This window comes from Lacerta agilis, chromosome 9 (assembly GCF_009819535.1).
Source record: "Lacerta agilis isolate rLacAgi1 chromosome 9, rLacAgi1.pri, whole genome shotgun sequence".
NCBI classification, from domain to species: domain Eukaryota; kingdom Metazoa; phylum Chordata; class Lepidosauria; order Squamata; family Lacertidae; genus Lacerta; species Lacerta agilis.
Window position 1 is genome coordinate 11821182 of NC_046320.1, and position 22904 is coordinate 11844085.

At 43.3% G+C, this 22904-nt stretch overlaps 1 protein-coding gene across 1 annotated transcript in view; it reads right to left on the bottom strand.

Moving 5' to 3' along the window:
- Positions 1 to 22904, bottom strand: part of PROM1 (prominin 1) — a 104096-nt gene that overhangs the window by 41987 nt on the left and 39205 nt on the right. Inside the window, 7 exon segments of the mRNA XM_033160361.1 lie at positions 1384 to 1392; positions 4407 to 4470; positions 6757 to 6831; positions 8600 to 8817; positions 12523 to 12612; positions 15285 to 15348; positions 16585 to 16705. Coding sequence (XP_033016252.1) covers positions 1384 to 1392; positions 4407 to 4470; positions 6757 to 6831; positions 8600 to 8817; positions 12523 to 12612; positions 15285 to 15348; positions 16585 to 16705 — 641 coding nt within the window.

Sequence of the window (22904 nt, forward strand, 5' to 3'; positions counted from 1 at the left end):
TGCCTGGAGGCGGTTGGAGGATGGATGGCGGTTAACAGATTGAGGTTGAATCCTGACAAGACAGAAGTACTGTTTTTGGGGGACAGGAGGCGGGCGGGTGTGGGGGATTCCCTGGTCCTGAATGGGGTAACTGTGCCCCTGAAGGACCAGGTGCGCAGCCTGGGAGTCATTTTGGACTCACAGCTGTCCATGGAAGCGCAGGTTAATTCTGTGTCCAGGGCGGCTGTCTACCAGCTCCATCTGGTACGCAGGCTGAGACCCTACCTGCCCGCAGACTGTCTTGCCAGAGTGGTGCATGCTCTACTTATCTCCTGCTTGGACAACTGCAATGCGCTCTACGTGGGGCTACCTTTGAAGGTGACCCGGAAACTGCAATTAATCCAGAATGCGGCAGCTAGACTGGTGACTGGGAGTGGCCTCCGGGACCACATAACACCAGTCCTGAGAGATCTGCATTGGCTCTCTCTCAGCGTCTCCACCCCCATCATTCAGCCCGGACACTGAGATCCAGCACCGAGGGCCTTCTGGCGGTTCCCTCACCGCGAGAAGCAAAGCTACAGGGAACCAGACAGAGGGCCTTTTCGGTAGTGGCGCCCGCCCTGTGGAATGCCCTCCCATCAGGAGTTAGAGAGATAAACAACTACCTGCCATTTAGAAAATACCTGAAGGCAGCCCTGTTTAGGGAAGTTTTTAATTTGTGACTCTGTATTGTATTTTGGTATTTGTTGGAGGCCGCCCAGAGTGGCTGGGGAGACCCGGCCAGATGGGCGGGGTATAAATAAATTATTATTATTATTATTATTATTATTATTATTATTATTATTATTATTCACTTCTCGCAGTGAGGGAACTGCCAGAAGGCCCTCAGAGCTGGACCTCAGTGTCCAGGTTGAATGATGGGGGTGGAGACGCTCCTTCAGGTGTACAGGACCAAGGCCATTTAGGGCTTTAAAGGTCAGCACCAACACTTAGAATTGTGCTTGGAAACATACTAGGAGCCAATGTAGGTCTTTCTACTTCCAATGTTGTTCCCACAGCTCTATACATGTTATGTCTGTCTTCACCCAGAGCTGAACAGTTTCGAGTCCCAATAATTTCAATGGGAAGAATGAAAACAATGGTGTTTCACAAGCTTAGTTTTGTTGAAATTCTGCCCTTTGCTTTTACTCCCCTACTCAGGTACAGGAGCATGAAGATTATTCAAGCTTAATGCATATTAATAGTAACTGAGAAATAATGATCTTGCTTTGAAAGTCCCCCAGGTTGAAAAATTAAGGAGGAACATGACATTTTGAAAAAAAAAAGCCTTTGGCATTTCTTGATGAGTTACACAGTATGCCATATGCATATATACATACTGTGCATTGCTTTTTGCAAACTTACAAGGTACAGCTGGTTATATTGGTAGAACAGGTCCACAATGCAAGAATAAAAATTGAGAGAGGTTAATAAATATTTTCTCACTCTGGATACACCAACCCATGCCCACCTGGAAAACGCTAGTATGTTAGCTATTTTAATGGTGCTTGGGGGATTAGTTCTGGAACAATTATGGGTTAGTGCAGAGCTTAACTCAAAAGGAAGAAACCTGCCATTATTAAGATATAGTCTACATTCCTTCAGGTTTTATTTGTGACATGTATATCATTTCTAAATGTGCCTACTTGCAAGCAGTGTTATGCCTATGGCAGTGTTTTTCAACCTTTTTTGGGCAAGGGCACACTTGTTTTATGAAAAAAATCACGAGGCACACCACCATTAGAAAATGTTAAAAAATTTAACTCTGTGCCTATATTGACTATATATAAAGTAATTCTCTTGAATAGGAATCAAATAAACACAATTTTTCCCACGGCACACCAGGCAACATCTCGCGGCACACTAGTGTGCCGCGGAACAGTGGTTGAAAAACACTGGCCTATGGCACCCATGTTCCTAAGCTATGAGCCCCCTCTTGCTAGAAACGGACAAACAGTCTTGCATTTGCGTCCTAAAAAACATTTGCCAACAGTTCAACTCTCAGAGAGTGCTAATGCCAGCCCTCCTTTGCTGCTGAGGGAGCCTCTCCTCTCCAGAGCAAAGCGATAAAGAAGTCCCTATGCCTTGGGGAAGAGAAACAGAATTAGCAGGTGTAGCATTCATGCACCGTTCATGTAGAATTGTGATTTGAAATTATATGTTGCTTGGTCAGGTGCTGGTCGAGTGACTACCCGGTACCTCCCGACCCAAGAGTTGGTTGGTTTTGAGTGCATGTCCTCTCGGTTAGTCCAATCTGGCAATATGTTTCTGGTCCAATTCTACATGTACACTGCATGAGTGCATGAGGCTCTTTCCGTTCTCCATTTCCCTAAGCAGGCAGAGCACGTTCTCAGCAAGCTTGCCTGCTGAGACCAGATGCTGCATTTCCATTTGCCAGGCACTCCCGTGATAAAATTACATAGGATCTTTTCTCTTTGATCCCAACCCTTAGAGGGGAGAGGTAAACGGCAAGAGTTCTGGGTGCAAGGATGCTAAATCTCACTTCCATGCTATCTCCTGCAATCTCCTGTTTTATTACAGTGCTTTGATGTATAGGAAGTTTCCTGTTTTTCCCATGAGATCTTTGTTACCCGATGCCAATCACTGAAGAATCCTTGAGGTGTGCTGGATGGATTTGGCCGGCTGATTTTGAATAACTGTTTCCCTTGGTGTAATAAAAGAGCCTGGGTCGAGTGGAGGGGGGACTTCATTCCTCTCTCTCTCTCTCTCTCTCTCTCTCTCTCTCTCTCTCTCTCCCAGAGCCTTTGCTGGTCAAAGTGCTGCCTCTCTGTCTTTTCTTTCTAAACACCCTTCTCTCTTATGCTCATGCATTCCTACAAGCAGGTACCAGAGAGGCACCAACAAAGATTGGCATATCCCCAGCAGGCTACCCATCTTGCACAGAGTGCCGTTTTTCTCCTGTGAAATCCTGGTGTTCCAGCCTTCCCATCTTCTCCAAAGTGAGGGCTGGGGTTCTTCCTTGGAGGAGAGGCAGCAGCCGCTAGACGGCATGGGGTGCAAGAAGAATTGAGGCAAGGAACCTCCTCAAGGTGGGCTACGTCTGCCCATATTCCACTCCCAACAATTTGAGTACCCCCCATGTTAAGAGCGTTCGAGTTCTCCTCCCATCTACATTCATGGTTAGCTTTTTATTATGAAGGTTGACCTCTGGCCCCTGGACCACTATCTAGAGACCAGAATGGCCACTGAAAATGGAGAAACTTGCCACCCATGATTTAAGGGATCCCACACTAAGACTGACTACCAGTGCTAAGTCATTGTGTTTTTGGGGTCTTATGTCAGTGTACAAAGATTGTGGGGGGGGGGTGTACCTCACCACTGCCATACCACAGTAAGATCCTTATACTCTTCTTCCAACCTTCCCTCTCTCCCCTCTCACATTACCCATGTTCCTTCTGCTACTTGGCATCCTCCACAATTGCCTTCGCCCAAAGAGCTCCTTGGCCTCTCCCTACATTGTATGGACACAGTCAGCACCCTTAAGTCACATTTTGGTGCCCCTACCCTTCTTAAGGACGCGGGTGGCGCTGTGGGTTAAACCACAGAGCCTAGGGCTTGCTTATTAGAAGGTCGGTGGTTTGAATTCCCGTGACAGGGTGAGCTCCCGTTGCTCGGTCCCAGCTCCTGCCCACCTAGCAGTTCAAAAGTATGTCAAAGTGCAAGTAGATAAATGGGTACCGCTCCGGTGGGAAGGTAAACGGCGTTTCCGTGCACAGCTCTGGTTCGCCAGAAGCGGCTTAGACATGCTGGCAACATGACCCGGAAGCTGTACACCGGCTCCCTCGGCCAGTAACATGAGATGAGCGCCGCAACCCCAGAGTCGGACACAACTGGACCTAATGGTCAGGGGCCCCTTTACCTTTTACCCTTCATCTTATCAACAGAGCCTCACTTGCGAGTACATTAGACTACGATTTCCTCTCCTAGCTGGGAGACTGTTTCAGGTCATAGCATCCGACTGCTTCTGGGTCATCTACTAAGAAGTCATGGCTGGATTACTGACTCCTCCACCAATCACCCATCCATCTCTTCCTTCTTCTTTCCCTGGAATGAAGCCTTTGCCATAGCCCTGATGCAGTGGAGATCTCCCTCAACCCACTGCAATCAAGGAAATACTCTTCTTCAATAAAAAAAATAGTCAATATTATGATTAAGCATTACCCAAAATCAACTGGGACACTTCCTTGGAGTGTCACTAGGTATTTAGAAATGGAGATGAGCAACCTATGTTTTCATGGCTTCTCTTTAATAGTTCTGATTTAGATAAGAACTTCCCTAAGTGAAAGAAGAGATGATACTCAAATGATAGCTCACGACAGTAATTTTAACCAATCCAGTTGGAGAACTAATTATCTCATCCTCCTTACCTGATAAAATGTTCCTTGTCTGATTGAGCACCAAATCAGGTGTATCGTTAAACGCTGCATAACCCTAGAATAAAAAACTGAGATGTCCAACAGTGTCTTGACAACAAAAGATCAGTATGCTTATTTCATACATACATCCAAAAGGTTTATAGCACCTCATTGGCAGGTTTTGAATAAACATTCACAATTTATATAGAGAATATATGAATGATGAAGCAATGATATGTACAAATTTATAACATGCAGAAAATAATATGTATAAACAAATCGGAGAGGGGAGCTGAGGGAAATCTCAGGGGAGGGGGGAAGGGGGGGAAATGTAACTGATTAAATTGATCGATAATTTGTTTTGTTAAACTTGTTTAATAAAAATTGTTTTAAAAAAACAACAACAAAAACCAAAAGGTTTATAGCACCACATTTTAAAGTTTGTTGTTGTTTAGTCGTTTAGTCATGTCCGACTCTTCATGACCCCATGGACCAGAGCACACCAGGCACTCCTGTCTTCCACTGCCTCCCAGAGTTTGGTGAGAGTCATGTTGGTAGCTGCATCTCGCCCTCTGTCCAACCATCTTGCCCTCTGTCATCCCCTTCTCCTTGTGCCCTCCATCTTTCCCAACATCAGGGTCTTTTCCAGGGAGTCTTCTCTTCTCATGAGGTGGCCAAAGTATTGGAGCCTCAGCTTCAGGATCTGTCCTTCCAGGGAGCACTCAGGACTGATTTCCTTCAGAATGGATAGGTTTGATCTTCTTGCAGTCCATGGGACTCTCAAGGGTCTCCTCCAGCACCATAATTCAAAAGCATCAATTCTTTGGCAATCAGCCTTCTTTATGGTTAAAGTTAGCTAGTTACAAAGGGAGCTGGGCTAACCTGCAAGCTGGGTTTATCCTATCAGAGTGTGCCACAAGCTTTCATAGCGCTGATGCACACACACTATATTCCTGGTTCATGCTACCAGTGACAGCCTTTCCATAGTGGTGGAGAGAACACCACTCTCTCCTATCAGACAATTCAAGCAATGTGGAGACCTCAGTTCTCACACAGATGCCTAATCACACAAATGACATGTGCATGCTTGCTCTCCCAGCACGTTTTCACAGTTGGGTGGGTGGTATCAGGGCCTTCACATGAGTAGACATCATTATGGAATACTTGGCTTACACATTCTTGGAGGTGTGTAAAGATGCTCACTCTTCTCCAACACATGATGGTCAGCTACCACCAGCATGTGAACTGGGATCATGCTTCTTTGAAGGATCTATGAGCTTCATTTCCCTGAACTGCCTGTGTATTATATGGGATGCATATTTTTGCTTATATGTTTTATGGAAATGTGAGAGATTTCACTTTCTTGGGCTCCATGATCACTGCAGATGGTGACAGCAGTCACGAAATTAGAAGACGCCTGCTTCTTGGGAGAAAAGCAATGACAAACCTAGACAGCATCTTAAAAAGCAAAGACATCACCTTGCCGACAAAGGTCCGTATAGTTAAAGCTATGGTTTTCCCAGTAGTAATGTATGGAAGTGAGAGCTGGACCATAAAGAAGGCTGATCGCCGAAGAATTGATGCTTTTGAATTATGGTGCTGGAGGAGACTCTTGAGAGTCCCGTGGATTGCAAGAAGATACAACCTATCCATTCTCAAAGAAATCAGCCCTGAGTGCTCACTGGAAGGACAGATCCTGAAGTGGAGGCTCCAGTACTTTGGCCACCTCATGAGAAGAGAAGACTCCCTAGAAAAGACCCTGGTGTTGGGAAAGATGGAGGACACAAGGAGAAGGGGACGGCAGAGGATGAGATGGTTGGAGAGTGTTCTCGAAGCTACTAACATGAGTTTGGCCGAACTGCGAGAGGCAGTGAAGGATAGGCGTGCCCTGGTCCATGGGGTCACGAAGAGTCGGACACGACTGAACGACTGAACAACAACAACAATTATGGAAATGTATGTCAAGCCGGCATGCCTTGTTGCAACCCATGGGGGGATTTCAGAGATAACTTAGAAGCCTAGGGATTGCACCAATGCTCTAAACATCAAGAGAAAGGCATCCACAATTGTGTCTGTCCTGCCATGCACATCCCTTGTCTGAGGATGGGAGACTTAAATGCATCAGACTCCAGGTCTGATACTATGTGCCAGAGCAGGTAAAACAGCCCCAATGTAGTTTTATTTTATTATTTTATGTAAGCTGTCATGGGAGTCCTTCTGAATCAACAGGCGGGATAGAAATTTAATAAATAAGGCATGCCTCCAATTTTACTTTAGGAAAGTGTAACATTCAGAAACTTCTTGAGCACCAGGTGTTATCCTGTAATTAGAGTACACCGTTTTACACCTTCTAGTAACATACCTTTTGAACCAGACTAGAGAGGTCTGTTTTAAGGACTTCATTGACTTTGGCAAGTTGAGCATTCACTCCCGGCAACTGAAAGGAAGAAAAGAGAAGTTAAAGTTAGTTTTAGTCTGGGCATCATTTTTTTAAAGTCAAGTCTTCCTTTGTTCTTTGCATCATTTATTCAGCTTCACTGTAATCCCCAATATCATCCTGTGGGCTTCCCTCTCCTGCAAAAAAATGGTTAAATAATGGCAAACAACAACCAAGCAACCTTCCCCTACAATATCCAGACCCTGAAAAGCATAGGGCATGTTGTGTACTTGGCAGCTGCATGTGCTGAGAATACATTCTAAAATATAATCCCAAGTTTGCTGCAACATGGAATCACAGAATTTTAGAGTTGGGAGGTACCAAGAGGAATCTTTTGCCCAACATGGGGCTCAAACCCACGACCCTGAAATCAAGAGACTCGTGCTCTACTGACTGAGCTATCCAGGAAGAAAGGCTCTTCAGCAGGCAAATCAATATGGAAGAGGTTTCTAAAGGGTGGAGTGTTTTTAAGGAGGTGCTATGCTGGCCTAGGTCTCACTAACATGATCAACCCATGTCTGGGGTGTACCACATCAGACTGCAAATAGGGGCTCACATGAGTTTTCCTGCACATAAAAAACTTTCCCTGGTCAAGGAAAAACTTGGACACCAGAGAGAAGGTTGGACGAGAACCACCCCTACTCATCAGCACCTTGTTTTCCACGCCCCAATGAACATTTTTGTCTGGAAAAGTGCTTGGTCACATGAGGCCCTACCTCCAGTCTGAATGGACTGAGTGAACTGACCTGGACTCTGTAACCATCATCAGAAGCCCTTCTTCATGTGCCTCCCCCATGAAAGGTCCGGAGGGCAGCAACACGAGAACGGGCCTTTTCTGCTGTGGCTCCCCATTTGTGGAAGGCTCATCTCTTGCCCAAGGCCTCCATTATACATCTTTAGGGGCCAGGTGAAAATGTTTCTCTATAGCCTGGCCTTTGGCTGACTGACGTCCTATGGCCTTTTAAATGTGTTTGTGGGAGGTGGGATAGTTTTGTTGTTGTTCCATGTTTTTATTAAGCACTATAATAATAATAATAATAATAATAATAATAATAATAATAATAATAATAATAATAATAATAATTTATTATTTGTACCCCGCCCATCTAGCTGACCCGGCCACGCGTTGCTATGGCAGCGGGTTTTTTTTTTTGCCTCCTAAGTTTTTTTTTAGGAGGCACCAGCGGCGGAAAGCAGCCGCCTTCGGAGGCTTGTGGCGGGAGGGCGCAGATGGCGGTGCCGTTATTGGCGGTGGGGCGACGAAATTAGCTTCATTTGAATTTCTGAAATGGCAGACGGGGTATTGTTGGTCCATGCAGGTTCAGTGACACTGGCGGGCGATCTGCCTTTCTATTGGATGCTGTTGGGAGTCTTCATTCCTTTTGCTGGTGTAATAGGTGTGCCAATTCCCCCCCCCCTTTATCCTTTATTTTAGGTATGACAGGTGTGGGGTTTTTTGTAATTTTATTTTGCCATATCCTTCTCCAATGGGCATGGAACGTTGAGTCCTAATTGGATGCGATTCTGTCCAGCAGTTACGGAGCAAGGTTGTTACCAACAAACACGCAATGGGAACATTTATATACATATACCGTATATAGATTTTGTGTTTTTATTTTATATTTTGATGCTAAGATCTTCAGACGAAGGGTGACATGCAAATTCATTCATTCATTCATTCAATGGCCAGAAAAAAAAGACTGACTTCTGAGTGAGAATTAGGCCGCTGAGAAGAACTGGTGGAATGCTGATGGAGTATCTCCCTTACCTTGCTGAAGTTGGCATTGATGTTCAGCTGATCTAAGGAATTCCTGATGACGTTGCAGGTGGATGCTGCTTGGGCGGCTGTGCAAGCTGAATCCCCGAGTGTGTTGATCAGGTGCTCTTTAACATCTGTCAGGTTGGCATGCAGCTTCTGGGTGCCCTCCTGCAGGACCTCCACAGACACACTCACGTTCTCCAGAGCCTCCTTTGTTTCTCGAATAGCTGTGATGATTGAATTCAATACAAAACAAAACAAAACAAAAAACACCCAAGAACTTTAGCCATATGGTAGGGTGTTGCCATACGTCTGGGAAAACCTGGACATGTCCTCATTTGGGGGTCAACATTCCCATCTGGGTGGATTTTTACATTTTAAAGGAAATGTACGGGGGGTTGTTGTTTTTAATTGGGGGGTGGGGTTTGGCTCAGGCTTGGGCAGCTTGGGCTGGGACTGCTCTGCATGCTGCAGCCGCTGCCAGTCCGAGCTGGGGAAAGAGGCACGCAGATGCAGCGGCTCCGCACGCCTGCACATCTCTTTCCCCGACTCAGGCTGTCCTCTTTTTTGCTCTCCAAGATATGGCAAACCTACCATATGGCTTAGACACCAGCTTTGTGCATCATCTGGCTACACAGAAAGGACTACTACCAGATCAAGGTACCAATACTGCAATTAAGAGGACAACACAGTTCTGAAAGGAGAGCTTGAAATTCGCAGGCCACATTTGTTACCGAAGTCCTCTAATCATGTTCTGTCACTAGAGCCCTGGCTAGCACCAGTTTCTCCAGGACGGCCATTTACAAAGCAAGTAAGGGATGGTGGACTGGAGCCTCAAGACCCACTCCTGAATTTGTCTGCTGGCAAGTAAACTTCCCCTGCAGTTTTCTGCTTCTTGGTTGCTTGTTAAGTGGGGCCAAGCAAACTCTTTTCAAGGGCAGTGGAACAAGTTCAGGAGCCTCTAGATCAGGCATAGGCACACTCCGGCCCTCCAGATGTTTGGGACTACAATTCCCATCATCCCTAGCTAACAGGACCAGTGGTCAGGGATGATGGGAATTGTAGTCTCAAACATCTGGAGGGCCGGAGTTTGCCTATGCCTGATCTAGTAGCCGAACAAGCTACAATGTCTACTTCCACTGAAATAAACATATTATTACAAGCTACGTTGATTGGAATCAGAAACATGAACAACCCATATTGGGTTGATTGGAATCAGAAACATGAACAACAACAATTTTATATCCATATCTAATATCTAATCCACAATTAACAACTGATCACATGAAACAATGGTTTGAAGTGTGTTTATAAACTATGGTTGTGTTAACCAGCATTCTAGCCTCTCTGGCTGCAAAGTGACAGGCAAGTCTCACTTCCTTTGCATGCCCTCTGGAATTCGTCCAAAAAGAAATGGTTTCACTGGACATTTCACAATATTAACCAGGGTTAAAGCAGCAAGAAGCCATGGTTGCCATCAACCATTCTTAAGTGTTGACTATTGTTTGCACCGGGAAAAACATGAAGCAGGGAAACAACACCCCCTCCCATTATTACTTTTTAGCCTAAAAATGTTTTTTCCCTCCCATTCCTGTTTATTGCCAGCCAAAACCCAACTTGCCTACTGCAAGAGAAACACAACCAGCACACTTGCCTATGAACTCTAGCTAGCTTGCCATTATTCCCATTATTCATATACAGTCACACCTTGGAAGTTGAACGGAATCCGTTTCGGAAGTCCATTCAACTTCCAAAATGTTTGGAAACCAAAGCTTGGCTTCTGATTGGCTGCAGGAAGCTCCTGTAGCCAATCGGAAGCTTTGTAAGCCCCGTCGGATTCCAAAAATAGTTCGCAAACTGGAACACTTCTGGGTTTGCGGCGTTTTGGGAGCCAAAACGTTCGAGAACTAAGCTGTTCAAAAATCAAGGTACAACTGTATCTGCTATGCTGAACTGATGCTGTACAACAGCTTTTCAAGGTAATGAGATGCATCTGCAGTTTTACTAGCAAATCAGAGGTTAAAACTAACCTCTTTCCGGCCCTGTGAGGAGTGCAAGAACCATTCACACGACACAGCTACACACTGCAGCTGACACACTAACGTGTCACGACACACAGTTTAGCTCTGGTGTACAAGTTATTACCCACAGACTACAAATCCTATAGCTTTAATCCACAGCCTGCTTACTCCAGATTAGAGTTATTTCCCAGAGTATATTAGCTATAGTTTGCAACTGATAACTGGTTAGCCTTTGCTTTTGGGATCTGTCCTATGGAGCCAAAACAATAAAGGGTTGAACACAAAAGAAAGATGACAACGAAGCAAACTGCACAAGGGGGAATTAAGCAAGGAAGACATTTAACACGAGTCGTTTGTGATATTTTACCTTTAATGGCCCTTTCCACTTTGACTTCAAGACAAACAGAGAAATAAAGCAAAGAGCGGAGGATGAGAAAAGGTTTTGGTGAGGTATGCAAACACAGTTGCCCAACACACAGCAAAATAATAATAATCATAGAGAGAAAGAGAGGCCTCTCCATTGACACAGAACCATTTAAGTTATCTTGTACCAGGACATTACCTTCATACAGAATAGAGTCTAATTACAGCCTTGGTCCAGTATATTCCACCCCCATCGTTCTGCCCAGACACTGAGGTCCAGCGCTGAGGGCCTTCTGGCGGTTCCCTCACTGCGAGAAGCGAAGTTACAGAGAACCAGGCAGAGGGCCTTCTCGGTGGTGGCACCCGCCCTGTGGAACGCCCTCCCACCAGATGTCAAAGGAAAAAACAACCACCAGACTTTTAGAAGACATCTGAAGGCAGCCCTGTTTAGGGAAGCTTTTAATGTTTGACCAACTATTGTATTTTAATATTTTGTTGGAAGCCGCCCAGAGTGGCTGGGGCAGAAATAAATTATTATTATTATTATTATTATTATTATTATTATTATTATTATTATTACTACTACTACTACTACTACTACAAACCATGTCTGGAACTATGTTTTCGGCAGCAGAACCAGGTCGGGGAACATAAGCCACCAAACACCTTGAAAGCGTATTCTCCAAAACCATTTTGATGTCTGTATTGTGATACTGGTTTCATAATTTTTTACCTGGCAGTATATTGCGAGTCATGGGGTGTGTGTGTGCACACACGCTATGCAAAAATGACAATTCGGGGAAAACCGTGAAGCTAGCCAATGCCTCTTCATAGCTCCATCCTTATTTCAGACATTGTGATATATCAATATATGGCAACGTTTAGCTGGTGATAAACTGCAATGTGGAAAACCAGATATGGCCCAGCCCTAACTTTTCCTCCACCCACCCCAAAACTGCCATTATTGTTATTGTTATTTATATACCACCCTAAACCCAGAGGTTTCAGAGCGGTTTACCCATAGCTTTTTTTCCTGGGGGGACACAGAGCTATGCATACCCCAAAACATTTTGTGAATCTCTGTACTTTTGTCCATTTACTATATTTACTTTCCCAGATTTGAACTATAAAATGGTGGTTTTCTTGAGTCAAAATGAGAGTACCCCTAAACATTTTTTAAGGGGGGAAAAATCACTGGGTTTTTAACCCATGATGTGACAGTCACACCTCCAGAATCCCATTTGGGGAAAAGGTGAGGAAAGGTTAAGCAGCCACACACATCTAAAAGTTTTATTTATTAAAATAAACAAATAAATAAATAAATGACCGCCTTGTGGGTTTTTAATCCAAAGGGACTACATTACGAACACATAAAGAAATATTTCAAAGTGCGTGCAGTCCAAGCTGCATGGGGGTGGGTGGGCTGTCATTCAACTAACTTGGGAGCCCGGGGAGGGTGCAATGAGTTGATCCCTGCCATATTGCAGAAGTACCCACCAGAACTTACGGAGTGGACAAGTGAACTAGCAATGAAAGTGGTCTCTTTACCTCCTGCCATGGTCAGGGCTCCATCAAGCGCAGGGCGCACCTCCTTTGCCAGCTGCTCTTGGACTCTTCTGCCAAGCAACGGCCCAACATCTGTTAGAAAAGGACACAGGGAGAGACAATCCCATCTAAATGGCTGCTTGACACAGTTGGGCATCACCAACATGGCATGCAGTGATTAAATGCTAGTGGGCTGGAGTAGCACATTTTACACTGCATAGAGCTGGTGTCTTTTATATCCCCCCACCAAAATTCAAGAATAAAAACTGGAAGAAGAAGAAGAGAAGAGTTTGGATTTGATATCCTGCTTTTCACTACCCGAAGGAGTCTCAAAGTGGTTAACATTATCCTTTCCCTTCCTCCCCAACAACAAACACTCTTTGAGGTGAGTGGGGCTGAGAGACTTCAGAGAAGTGTGACTAGCCCAAGGTCACCCAGCAGCTGCATGTGGAAGAGCAGGGAAGCGAACCCGGTTCACCAGATTACGAGTCTACCGCTCTTAAGCACTACACCACACTGGCTTCACCACACTGAAGCATGAAGAGTGCTGTCATTTGATTGCACTGCATTTAAAAGTTGCAGTGCTATTTGTAACTACGACACAATTTGCAGTTGAAGCAGGGGCGTAGGAAGTGGTGGGCGGAGGGGGCGGTCCGCCCAGGGTGCCACTCTGGGGGGGGTGACAATATGGCCTCTGCCTCCCCCCAGCTGTAGAGCGGCCGAGGGTGCGCACAGTCCGTACGGGCGGCCGCTCTCACAGCGACCGTACAGGCTGCTGCGCATGCGCACTCCATACAGGCTGCCCTGCCCCGGGTGCCAGAGAGGGTTCCTCCGCCACTGAGTTGAAGGACAGTTGAGTATTGGATACCTTAGCATCGTCCTCATGCTTTCTGAGATAGAAATCATTGAAAAGTGTTCCTTTCTCCTCTTTCTGAAGAGACTCCCTAAGCTAAAATGACCCACCTAGAATACGACAACTGCCAGTCCGCCCATCGTTAGGACTTTCAAGCAACAGCAGTTTGCAAAGGCAAATTTTCCTTCTAGTGTTATGTCCAAAAGAGCCTTTGCTCTAAAGAGAAACTTGTACGAACAGACCTCATGTTTATTGAAGCATGGCAGTTCAGTTGCTCGTGGTCACCCTATCTTTAGGATTGAGATCATCAAGATCCAAAGGAATAAAGACAGGCGCCTCCTCCCTGTCCTGAAGTCTTTGCCACCTTGAAATTTGGGGGAGATCTCATTTCTCCTCCGGCAACTGCATGTTCCACTTTAGGGAAGAACGCCTTTATTTGGAGATACAGGTGGGTAGCCGTGTTGGTCTGCCATAGTCAAAACAAAATAGAAAATTCTTTCCAGTAGCACCTTAGAGACCAACTGAGTTTGTTCTTGGTATGAGCTTTCGTGTGCATGCACACGAAAGCTCATACCAAGAACAAACTCAGTTGGTCTATAAGGTGCTACTGGAAAGAATTTTCTATTTTATATGGAGAACCACTGTTTTATCCTCCAATGTGGATGCAAACTATGGGGCTCCTGTCCGTGGTATGAAACCCAAAACTGTGTAACTCCCACCCTAAAGATGTTTACCTGGCATCAGTCAGAGTTAATCCGATTTCCCTGTGCTTTTAATGGTTTTAAAAAAATCTCTCTACTAGTTTCTAGCAGTTTTTGCTGCTTTTATCCCAACGGTTTTATTGTTGTTTATTTTAATATTCAATTTGAAGATGCTCATATAAAATGGCAAAGGTTTGCATTCTAAATTCTAATAAATGATAAAAATCACAGTAGCTAGTGGTTCTCTTCTGCTTGTTATCTCACATGAAAAATATCCATGCATACACTCCATTCCAAGAGCTCAGGTATGACTTTCATGCTAGAGAATTCCCTAAGGAACACACAGAGAATCCCTTCTTTAAAAAGCAGATAAGAATTTACTTTTCTAGCTGAAACTGAACAAGACTGGAGCAAAGCAATGCTTATGTTGTTTCATTATAAAGGGTGATACTCAATGTTAGTCATAGGCGGAATAGACTGACGGAAATCGATAGACTCAAGTAACTTTACAGGTGAAACTCAAAAAATTAGAATATCGTGGAAAAGTCCATTTATGTAAGCAATTGTTTTCATTAGCTACTGGAGTTTAATATATGAGACAGACTCATGGCATGCAAAGCGAGATATGTCAAGCCTTTGTTTGTTATAATTGTGATGATTATGGCGTACAGCTGATGAAAACCCCAAAGTTGAAATTGTTAATTTGGGGTTCTCATCAGCTGTACGCCATAATCATCACAATTATAGCAAATAAAGGCTTGACATATCTCGCTTTGCATGTCACGAGTCTATCTCATATATTAGTTTCACCCTTTAAGTTGAATTTCTGAAAGAAATGAACCTTTCCACAATATTGTAATTTTTTGAGTTTCACCTGTATGTCCAATGGGTTTTCAATGGGTTTACTCCAGGTAACTTAGCTGGATATTACCCAAATAATTTTTCTTGGTGTTTAACACAATCCACTTACAACCACAAGTTTGTTTCAGATCTTGGTAATAACTTAGGTTCATTCTGTTAACACATAAACCTGCTATTTAACACTTCAGTATTTTCTTGGTTATTATAACTTGTACTGTATTTAGAATTTATATGATGTATTTTAGCCGTAATGCTTCCAAATTTCATGCAGGGAGCTGAGACTGAGAGAACAGCGGTTTCCCTAAGGAAAAGTTTATGTACTCCAATGAAATGCTGTTGGTTGTACTTACTATTAAGGTCAGAAAGTGCTTTCTTCTTGGTAGTGTCATACTGACTCACCAAATAGTCAATTTGCTGCAAGATAAAATAATCAATAGTTTAAATGTTACTTTTTAAACATGTAGAAGAACACCCCAATACATATAAGCAGCAAGCTTCTTCCTGCAGTTTATTCCATTTTGGAACAAGGTGTTCTCTAATGTATGCACTAATTAAAATAAAATAAAAAAATTCCTTCCAGTAGCACCTTAGAGACCAACTAAGTTTGTTCTTGGCATGCACACGAAAGCTCATACCAAGAACAAACTTAGTTGGTCTCTAAGGTGCTACTGGAAGGAATTTTTTATTTTAGTATGTACTAATTAGAAAGCCTTGATTATTCTGTTGAGTGGCTTTCTGAAAACCTGAAGAGGAGGGAAGAAATCAAGCACAACTATAGGTTTGTCTTCTATAAAAAATGTTGTCACATGAAACAACCAGTCTGATCTTGGAAATGCATTCTGCAATCTAAAACACATCCAAAAATAACTGCTTTATGCAGTAAACTTCAATTATCTATATAGTTCTGTACAACATATGTACACCACACCAAAACAAACTGTATTGGGTTTCCAGTTGCCATGGGCATGTATAATCTTTTAGAAAGGTAAATAAAAGCTTGATCTTTTTTTCTGCATCTGGCAAAGATTCCTCTGGATTGTGCAGGGTGAACTCAACCCCTTGGATGATGCTGTGGACAGCAGAAATGGCCCCAAGCTCTGTCTGAAGGAGGGTGGCCTTCATTCTGTGATGGGCTGGTCAGGCTCCCATCCCATCATGTTGGAACGAAGTGGGACACCTTTCTGACTCAGCCAATCGCGTGTTGGCTTGCGGTGTGTGTGCTGTCAGTGTGTTCAGCAGCATCAGGAAGGTGGAGCCGACACACACATTCCCTCAGGCCCTTTTGCGAGCTGTAAATAAGGTTTGTTCTTGCACAGGGAGCTCACAGCTTGCCTGGTGTGAGGCAAACTGCGAACCCAGGTTCAGACAGAACGCTAAGCCAAACCATGGCTTGGCTCACAAAAGAGCACTAGCAGCAGAACCAGGAGGAGGAGAAAAACAGACACGTTCATTTCTGGGAGCCCATACATTTGCACATTCACACTAAGAAATTGTTTGGCTTGGGGTTACTTGCAAACCGACTCACGATGGCTTGGGTTCTACCATACTGTGAGCACAAGCCATTGTCTGAAATCTGCAGTTTTGCTATGTGCATTACTGCCGGGCCCACTTTCTTTCTTAATTGCTATAACGAATAAAGTATCACCTTACCCCAGGTGTCTCATTCAGGAAAATCCTCAGGTCTTTGAAATTACTGTTCACCAGCTTCCTTGCTCCTCTGACTTGACTTGTGAGGTGCTGGTTAGCAGAATAAGCAAAAAGCACACCAATACTATGTGTAAAAGGGGAGGGAAAGTGAAGATTTTACTTTACTGTTGCCAAATAGATCTTAATCTAGTTTCAAGTCAGAGTAAAACTATTAACATCTACAAAAAGAACAATATCTGATGAAGAACATAAAAATGCATACTGAAACTTCCAAGATACAATCCATTATTAACCATTATGTGGTGTCAGAGAAGTAGCTGGGACAGAGTTAACTGGACATTTGTGCCAATTATTTAACCAGAATAGTTCTAACTTCAACTTGTCCGACATATGTGTATATTTCTGGTTCCCAAGAATGCATAGGCTAAAGACTAGCAAACTAAGAGAGGATATTAAGACAGATGGGAAATTGCCATGATTTTTTTTAACAACTCTCATTGTGCTAAGTCAACACAAACTGCCACTTCTCAATGGATCTGTCACAACATGGGCTCAACATGCACATATCCAGATATATTTAACAAGTTTTTGCAAAATTGTTTTCTATCATGTATTTTGTCACAATCTGGGCACACACTAAAGCATTCACTCAAAGGGAAAGCTTGAGAGCTACACATAAACAGCAACAAGAAAATTTAAATTGTATTTAAAAGAGCATTGTAAGATTAAAAATTAGATATATTTTGAGGATAAAATAGGCTGTAGAGTGGAAGTTAATTGTATATGATATAAGATGATAAGACTGGTTAAGAGACAGGTTTAATTAATTAGATAAGGATACAATATAAAATAAGAGATTAAAGATATTAAAGGATAAGTTGGTGATTGAAAATAGATTAGAATTAGATAGATTTTGGAAGTTACGAAAAAAGTATTCATAAGGGACGCAGAAGGAGGAGACAGGAGGAAGTCCCATTAAGATGTGAGGAAAAATCGAATTATTTTTAAGCAGAAGTAATTTGTTAATGTGTTTTATTTGTTATTGTTGTTACTGTAGTTGTTTTGTTATTGTTTGTATTTTTTGTTTTGTTAAAAATTTAATAAATTTTATTACAAAAAAAAGCATAAACAGCAACAAGATTAGAGGAAAATGTTCAATTATTGGCTATCCGGAGTAAGTAAGCTTTTTTTTTTTTTTAAAAAAAAGGACATAGGGACTTATAATATGGACTTGTAGTGGTCCACAAATTCAGCTTAATAATTCCTTTGTAAGCCCCCAAGGTACAGAATAGCAGAGAAGCCTGTGCCCTTAGGCCAACTCAACCCATTTATTTTTAATCACGGTGATTCCTTCCATCTTCAGGCGAGAGGAGAAATTGAGTCCATAGGTCAAGGGGTATAAGAAATGAACAGCTGACCCCTCTCTCTGATATAGCCTGGGAGGGTGGGAATGAAGACCATGTCTTATGTTCTGATCTAGAGTTGCAAGAAGTCACCTCTGGAAAAAGCCTTGGCAGTAAGAGCTGTCGGACAGTGGAATTTGCTGCCAAGGAGTGTGGTGGAGTCTCCTTCTTTGGAGGTCTTTAAGCGGAGGCTTGACAGCCATCTGTCAGGAATGCTTTGATGGTGTTTCCTGCTTGGCAGGGGGTTGGACTGGATGGCCCTTGTGGTCTCTTCCAACTCTATGATTCTATGATTTCATAGCTTCTCATATGTACCTGTACTTTGAATCTAACAGGGTACAACTTGCTATGAATGAAAGCCCAAGGATGGGCCCAGGATTTTTTATTTTTTTAAAAGGCTGTCCAATTGGCTTGCCTTAGCCCTGCCTCACAGTGTTTCATGTAACCTCCTATCCCATTTGTGGGCTTCTAGCGGTTGCAATAGACAGACTTTGGTCTGATTCAGCAAAGACTCTTACGTGGGGCTGTGCTCTGCGGATGCCACTATCTCAAGATGATTTGGCAGAAGGCAGAGACTTGCGCACAGAACTGGACACCTACAAGGCTAAGCAATGCTTTCCAGTTTCCCTGCCTGTACAGTCTGTACTGGGAGTTATTGTCTATTCTTGGCTGCCTGTAAAAAGGAAAACATTTCACAATGGGCAGTCAGATGAAAAGTGTATTTCCAATTCACATGGCTAGAATTACAGTAACAACTATGTTCTTTTGGAGGCGATTGTTTCGGTCTTTGTGCTCGCACTACAAAAAAGGTCAGTAGCTCAATGCGCCACGAAGGCTTTCCCTTTGCAAAGCTTTGATAATTTCTCATTTTGAGCCTCTCCAACAGAGTGGGGAAAACACTTTACAAAAAAAGAGGAAAACCACTCACCCCACCGATCACATTTGTGAAGACTATTAAACCGAGTTCTCCTTCATGTTTAGTGATATGAAAAACAAACTTTGGCTTAACGTTCCTGAATAAAGTGATGACCAGAGACCTTGCTTTCCCAGAAATGAGGATAGTGTGCTACTCAACCGTACTTTGAGAAGCCAACTGACCCATGCACAAGCGCAAGATTTCATTAAATATATAAAATGTTTCCATATAGGAATAGGAATAGGAATAATTTATTATTGGCCAAGTACATTTTCCAACATACTTGGAATTTGTTTCGGCTACATTGCAATGTAAACATACAGACACTGTTCCTCTCACAATACAAAGAAGCAAAGAAACCCCACCCATATTTTACCTCCCCTTAAGCTATACAACTATGAATTTAACAATTTAATGGCACAGGGGGAAAAACTATTCTTGTGCCTGGCCGATTTTGTATATGAAGTCCTGTAGCGACGTCCAGATGGAAGTAAATCAAGCAGATGATGACCGGGATGTAAAGGATCTGCTACAATTCTCTCTGCTCTCTTCCTAACTCGGGTAGCATAAATTGTCTCTATTGAAGGCAAGCTAACACCAATTATCCTTTCTGCAATTCTTACAGCTCGTTGGAGCCTTTTCTTGTCTCTCTTGGAGGCTGTACCGTACCAAGCTGTTATAGAATTACAGAGAACAGTTTCAATGATATACAGTACATGTTCAGCAAAGAAGTGGGTGCACCTACTTTGGTATGGCAACCCAAGTACCAATTACTTGGGGGGTGGGGAGAAAGAAATCCTGCCTCTGCCACAAATCAGCACAAGTGCAGGATTCAGAAGGAAATATATACCCAGAAGCCTCTTTTCTGGCAACAACTGCCCTCACGGAAGGGGAACAAAAGATTTTAGATATGCCTGCTTAATGTTCAAGGGTTCTGGTTCCCTTCCACCAGAAGCCAAAAAGGCTCCTTCATGTGTGTGTAAGGAAGGATAAGGAATAATTTATTGGCCAAGTACATTTGGGTGTGCTCACTCAAAGACAGCAGACTATGGGGCTACAATTGGAAAGACCCCCTTCCATGGGTCCGTGCAACCACAAATGTACCCTTTATTCTCTTCCATACAAGATAATATAAACCATTTGCTTCTTGTAGGTGAAAACAAAGAGCTATAACTAGATAAAAAGTTGAGGATTGTGTGCATATACGTGCATAACTCTTTCCAAACCTCTGGTGAACAAAAGGACAAGAAGAGAGGACATTTTAGGAATGTTCCCGAATGTAGTTCTGGACAGAGGTAGCCCACAGAGGTTAATGGAAATCAATTGTGTTTAAGAGACAAAATGAGCAGAGCTCCTCATTCCGGTTAGAGGCAGGCAGGCAGGCAGGCAGGCTGTCCTTGGTTCCTATCAGACTGGCTCAGAAATGAGTCAAGACCATTACCCCAAAACTGGTAAACAGTTTGGTTCATCATGATAAGTCCAGCACCGAACAGGATGCTAGGTGAACCAACAGAATATGACCTGTGGGTCACCTGTGGACCACAATCTACTTTCTGCCCACATGACTCAAGGTGACTGAAAGTTCAAACCAGGGTTTAATTCTGGAATCCTGAGTCAGCTCCATCAACTATAAAGCACTATATATTCCCAAGTTAGGTTGTGTTGCCCACACTAGGAAACATGTTTTGTTATGTTAGAGCAGTGTTTTTCAACCACTGTTCCGCGGCACACTAGTGTGCCGCGAGATGTTGCCTGGTGTGCCGTGGGAAAAATTACAGTATATTCTGGCGTATAAGACTACTTTTTAATCCAGGAAAATCTTCTCAAAAGTCGGGGGTCGTCTTATACGCTGGGTGGAAAATCTGTGGTTGAGTATATCTCAAACTCTATATTTTAACTGGAAAAGTTGGGGGTCGTCTTATACGCCCAGTCGTCTTATACGCCGCAATATACGGTACTTTATATATAGTCAATATAGGCACAGAGTTAATTTTTTTAACATTTTCTAATGGTGGTGTGCCTCGTGATTTTTTTCATGAAACAAGTGTGCCTTTGCCCAAAAAAGGTTGAAAAACACTGTGTTAGAGAGTACAGTCTAGTCATGAAGGGGCCAGGGGCTATGACTGCTTCTAGCTCATAAAGAAAAAGCAGGATCAAGTTTTGCATTGCCAGCCCTCAGCAACAAAACAGGTACATTCAGAGTGAAAATGGAAGCAGCCTTTTGTTCAAGAAAGCTATGACATACCAAATTAAAATTGATGCAGGTATGGTACATTGATTTTGCAGTGAAAAAGCTAGCACAGGCAGTTCTTAGGAAAAAAATGACAGGTCTTGTGCACTCGGTTCCAGAACAATAATCATAGCGAGAAGCTGTATGATCAGCAGTCTCACATGATGTTATATTCTTCTGTATTTTACAACTGTAGGCTTCACCTGGGGGACTGACTGAATTACGGTCTCCTCACATTCAAATCCTACATAAACAACATTAGCAATCCTATAACCTTTTCCTTGGCATGCCAGTTTTGCTATTGCAGAGTGGGAATGTATTAAAGGATAGATTTGAGGGGGACCCCACTAAACCCTGGAAATTAATAAATTGTAGGATTTTGATTCATTGGGATATGGATGAAAGCACAAGCTCCAGAGCTGTGTCAGACAAGGAATCCCAGGGCTGACTTATGCAAAACAGCCTGGCTGGCCTACTGAAGAGCAAACCTGTTAACATGACAAAAGGTGTTGATGAGCCATCCGAGAAGAATCCTTCGGCCTGGGGAGACTGATGGGGCCAGGGTAACTGGGTGTAAGGTGACAGGAAAGGGGAGTCTTTCAGTAAGGTGTTCTGGGAAGAAGAAAGAATGGGGTCCATCTTGGGCAGGATGAAGCAGGGGCGTAGCAAGGGGGGCAGGGGCCACCCCGGGTTCCATAATGGAGGGGGTGACAAATTATCAAGGATCAATATTTTTTTTTTTTTAATGCCTGCTATAAAGTCTTATCTTACTATACTAGGGATTATATAGATATATATGAAATTTCATGCATATTGGTTAATATCTTGAACCTCCTCCACCAAAATAGCTGTTCACTTGGCTGTTTTCCTATATCACGAAGGCTGAAATTTCAGTTCAGAAAACATTTACTGTTCCCAACCCTAACCCTGTGGAAAGCCATCTAATTAGACTTTAATTTGATTTTGTGATGTTTTTAGGAGGTAATTTAATTATTGTTTGGTTTTATACCAATGTTATGTATCTGACGTTAGCCACCCTGAGCCCGACTTCGGCCGGGGAGGGCGGGATATAAATAAAAGTTTTTATTATTATTACTTGTTATTATTCCTTTGTAAGAAAATATGAAATAACGTAAAACCATTTGGGGGGGGAATCAATGGGGGGGTTGACAAGAAATTTTCTGCACCGGGTACCACCTGACCTTCCCATGCCTTAGTGGGGGGGGGGTTGACAAAAAAAAATTGCCCCTGGGTACCAATTTACCTTCCTACGCTGGCTGGGACTCCAAGATGGCTTGGACTTCAGGGCTTCACTGTTGTGGGAGACAAGCTCCTTTTGAAATGAGCATGCTGTAATATCTGGACCCCCTCCATGCAGACTGAAGGTGTAAATAGGTGAATAAACCAAATTTCCTAAAGCTATGACAGTTTCTGCCGTGTCTCAAATTCTCCAAACACAGACCATGGGTGAGTGCCTGGAAGCCCCTGGAATCTGGCAGAGAATCTGGCATCCAACTTTTGTAACAATATTCTACATCCTCAACTATCATTCTTACAAAGTGGTACATTCTGACAACTAAATACATCTGATGCGCCTGCTGATCATGTAGCTTGGCTCCAGATCTTTCAGTACAGTTGTGAAGTCAGCCTGTGGGCATTAAACAGAGTGGCCCTCTTTTAACTAGTGACTTTTATCTCCCTTAAGGGGACGCGGGTGGTGCTGTGGGTTAAACCACAGAGCCTGGGGCTTGCTGATCGGAAGGTCGGCAGTTCG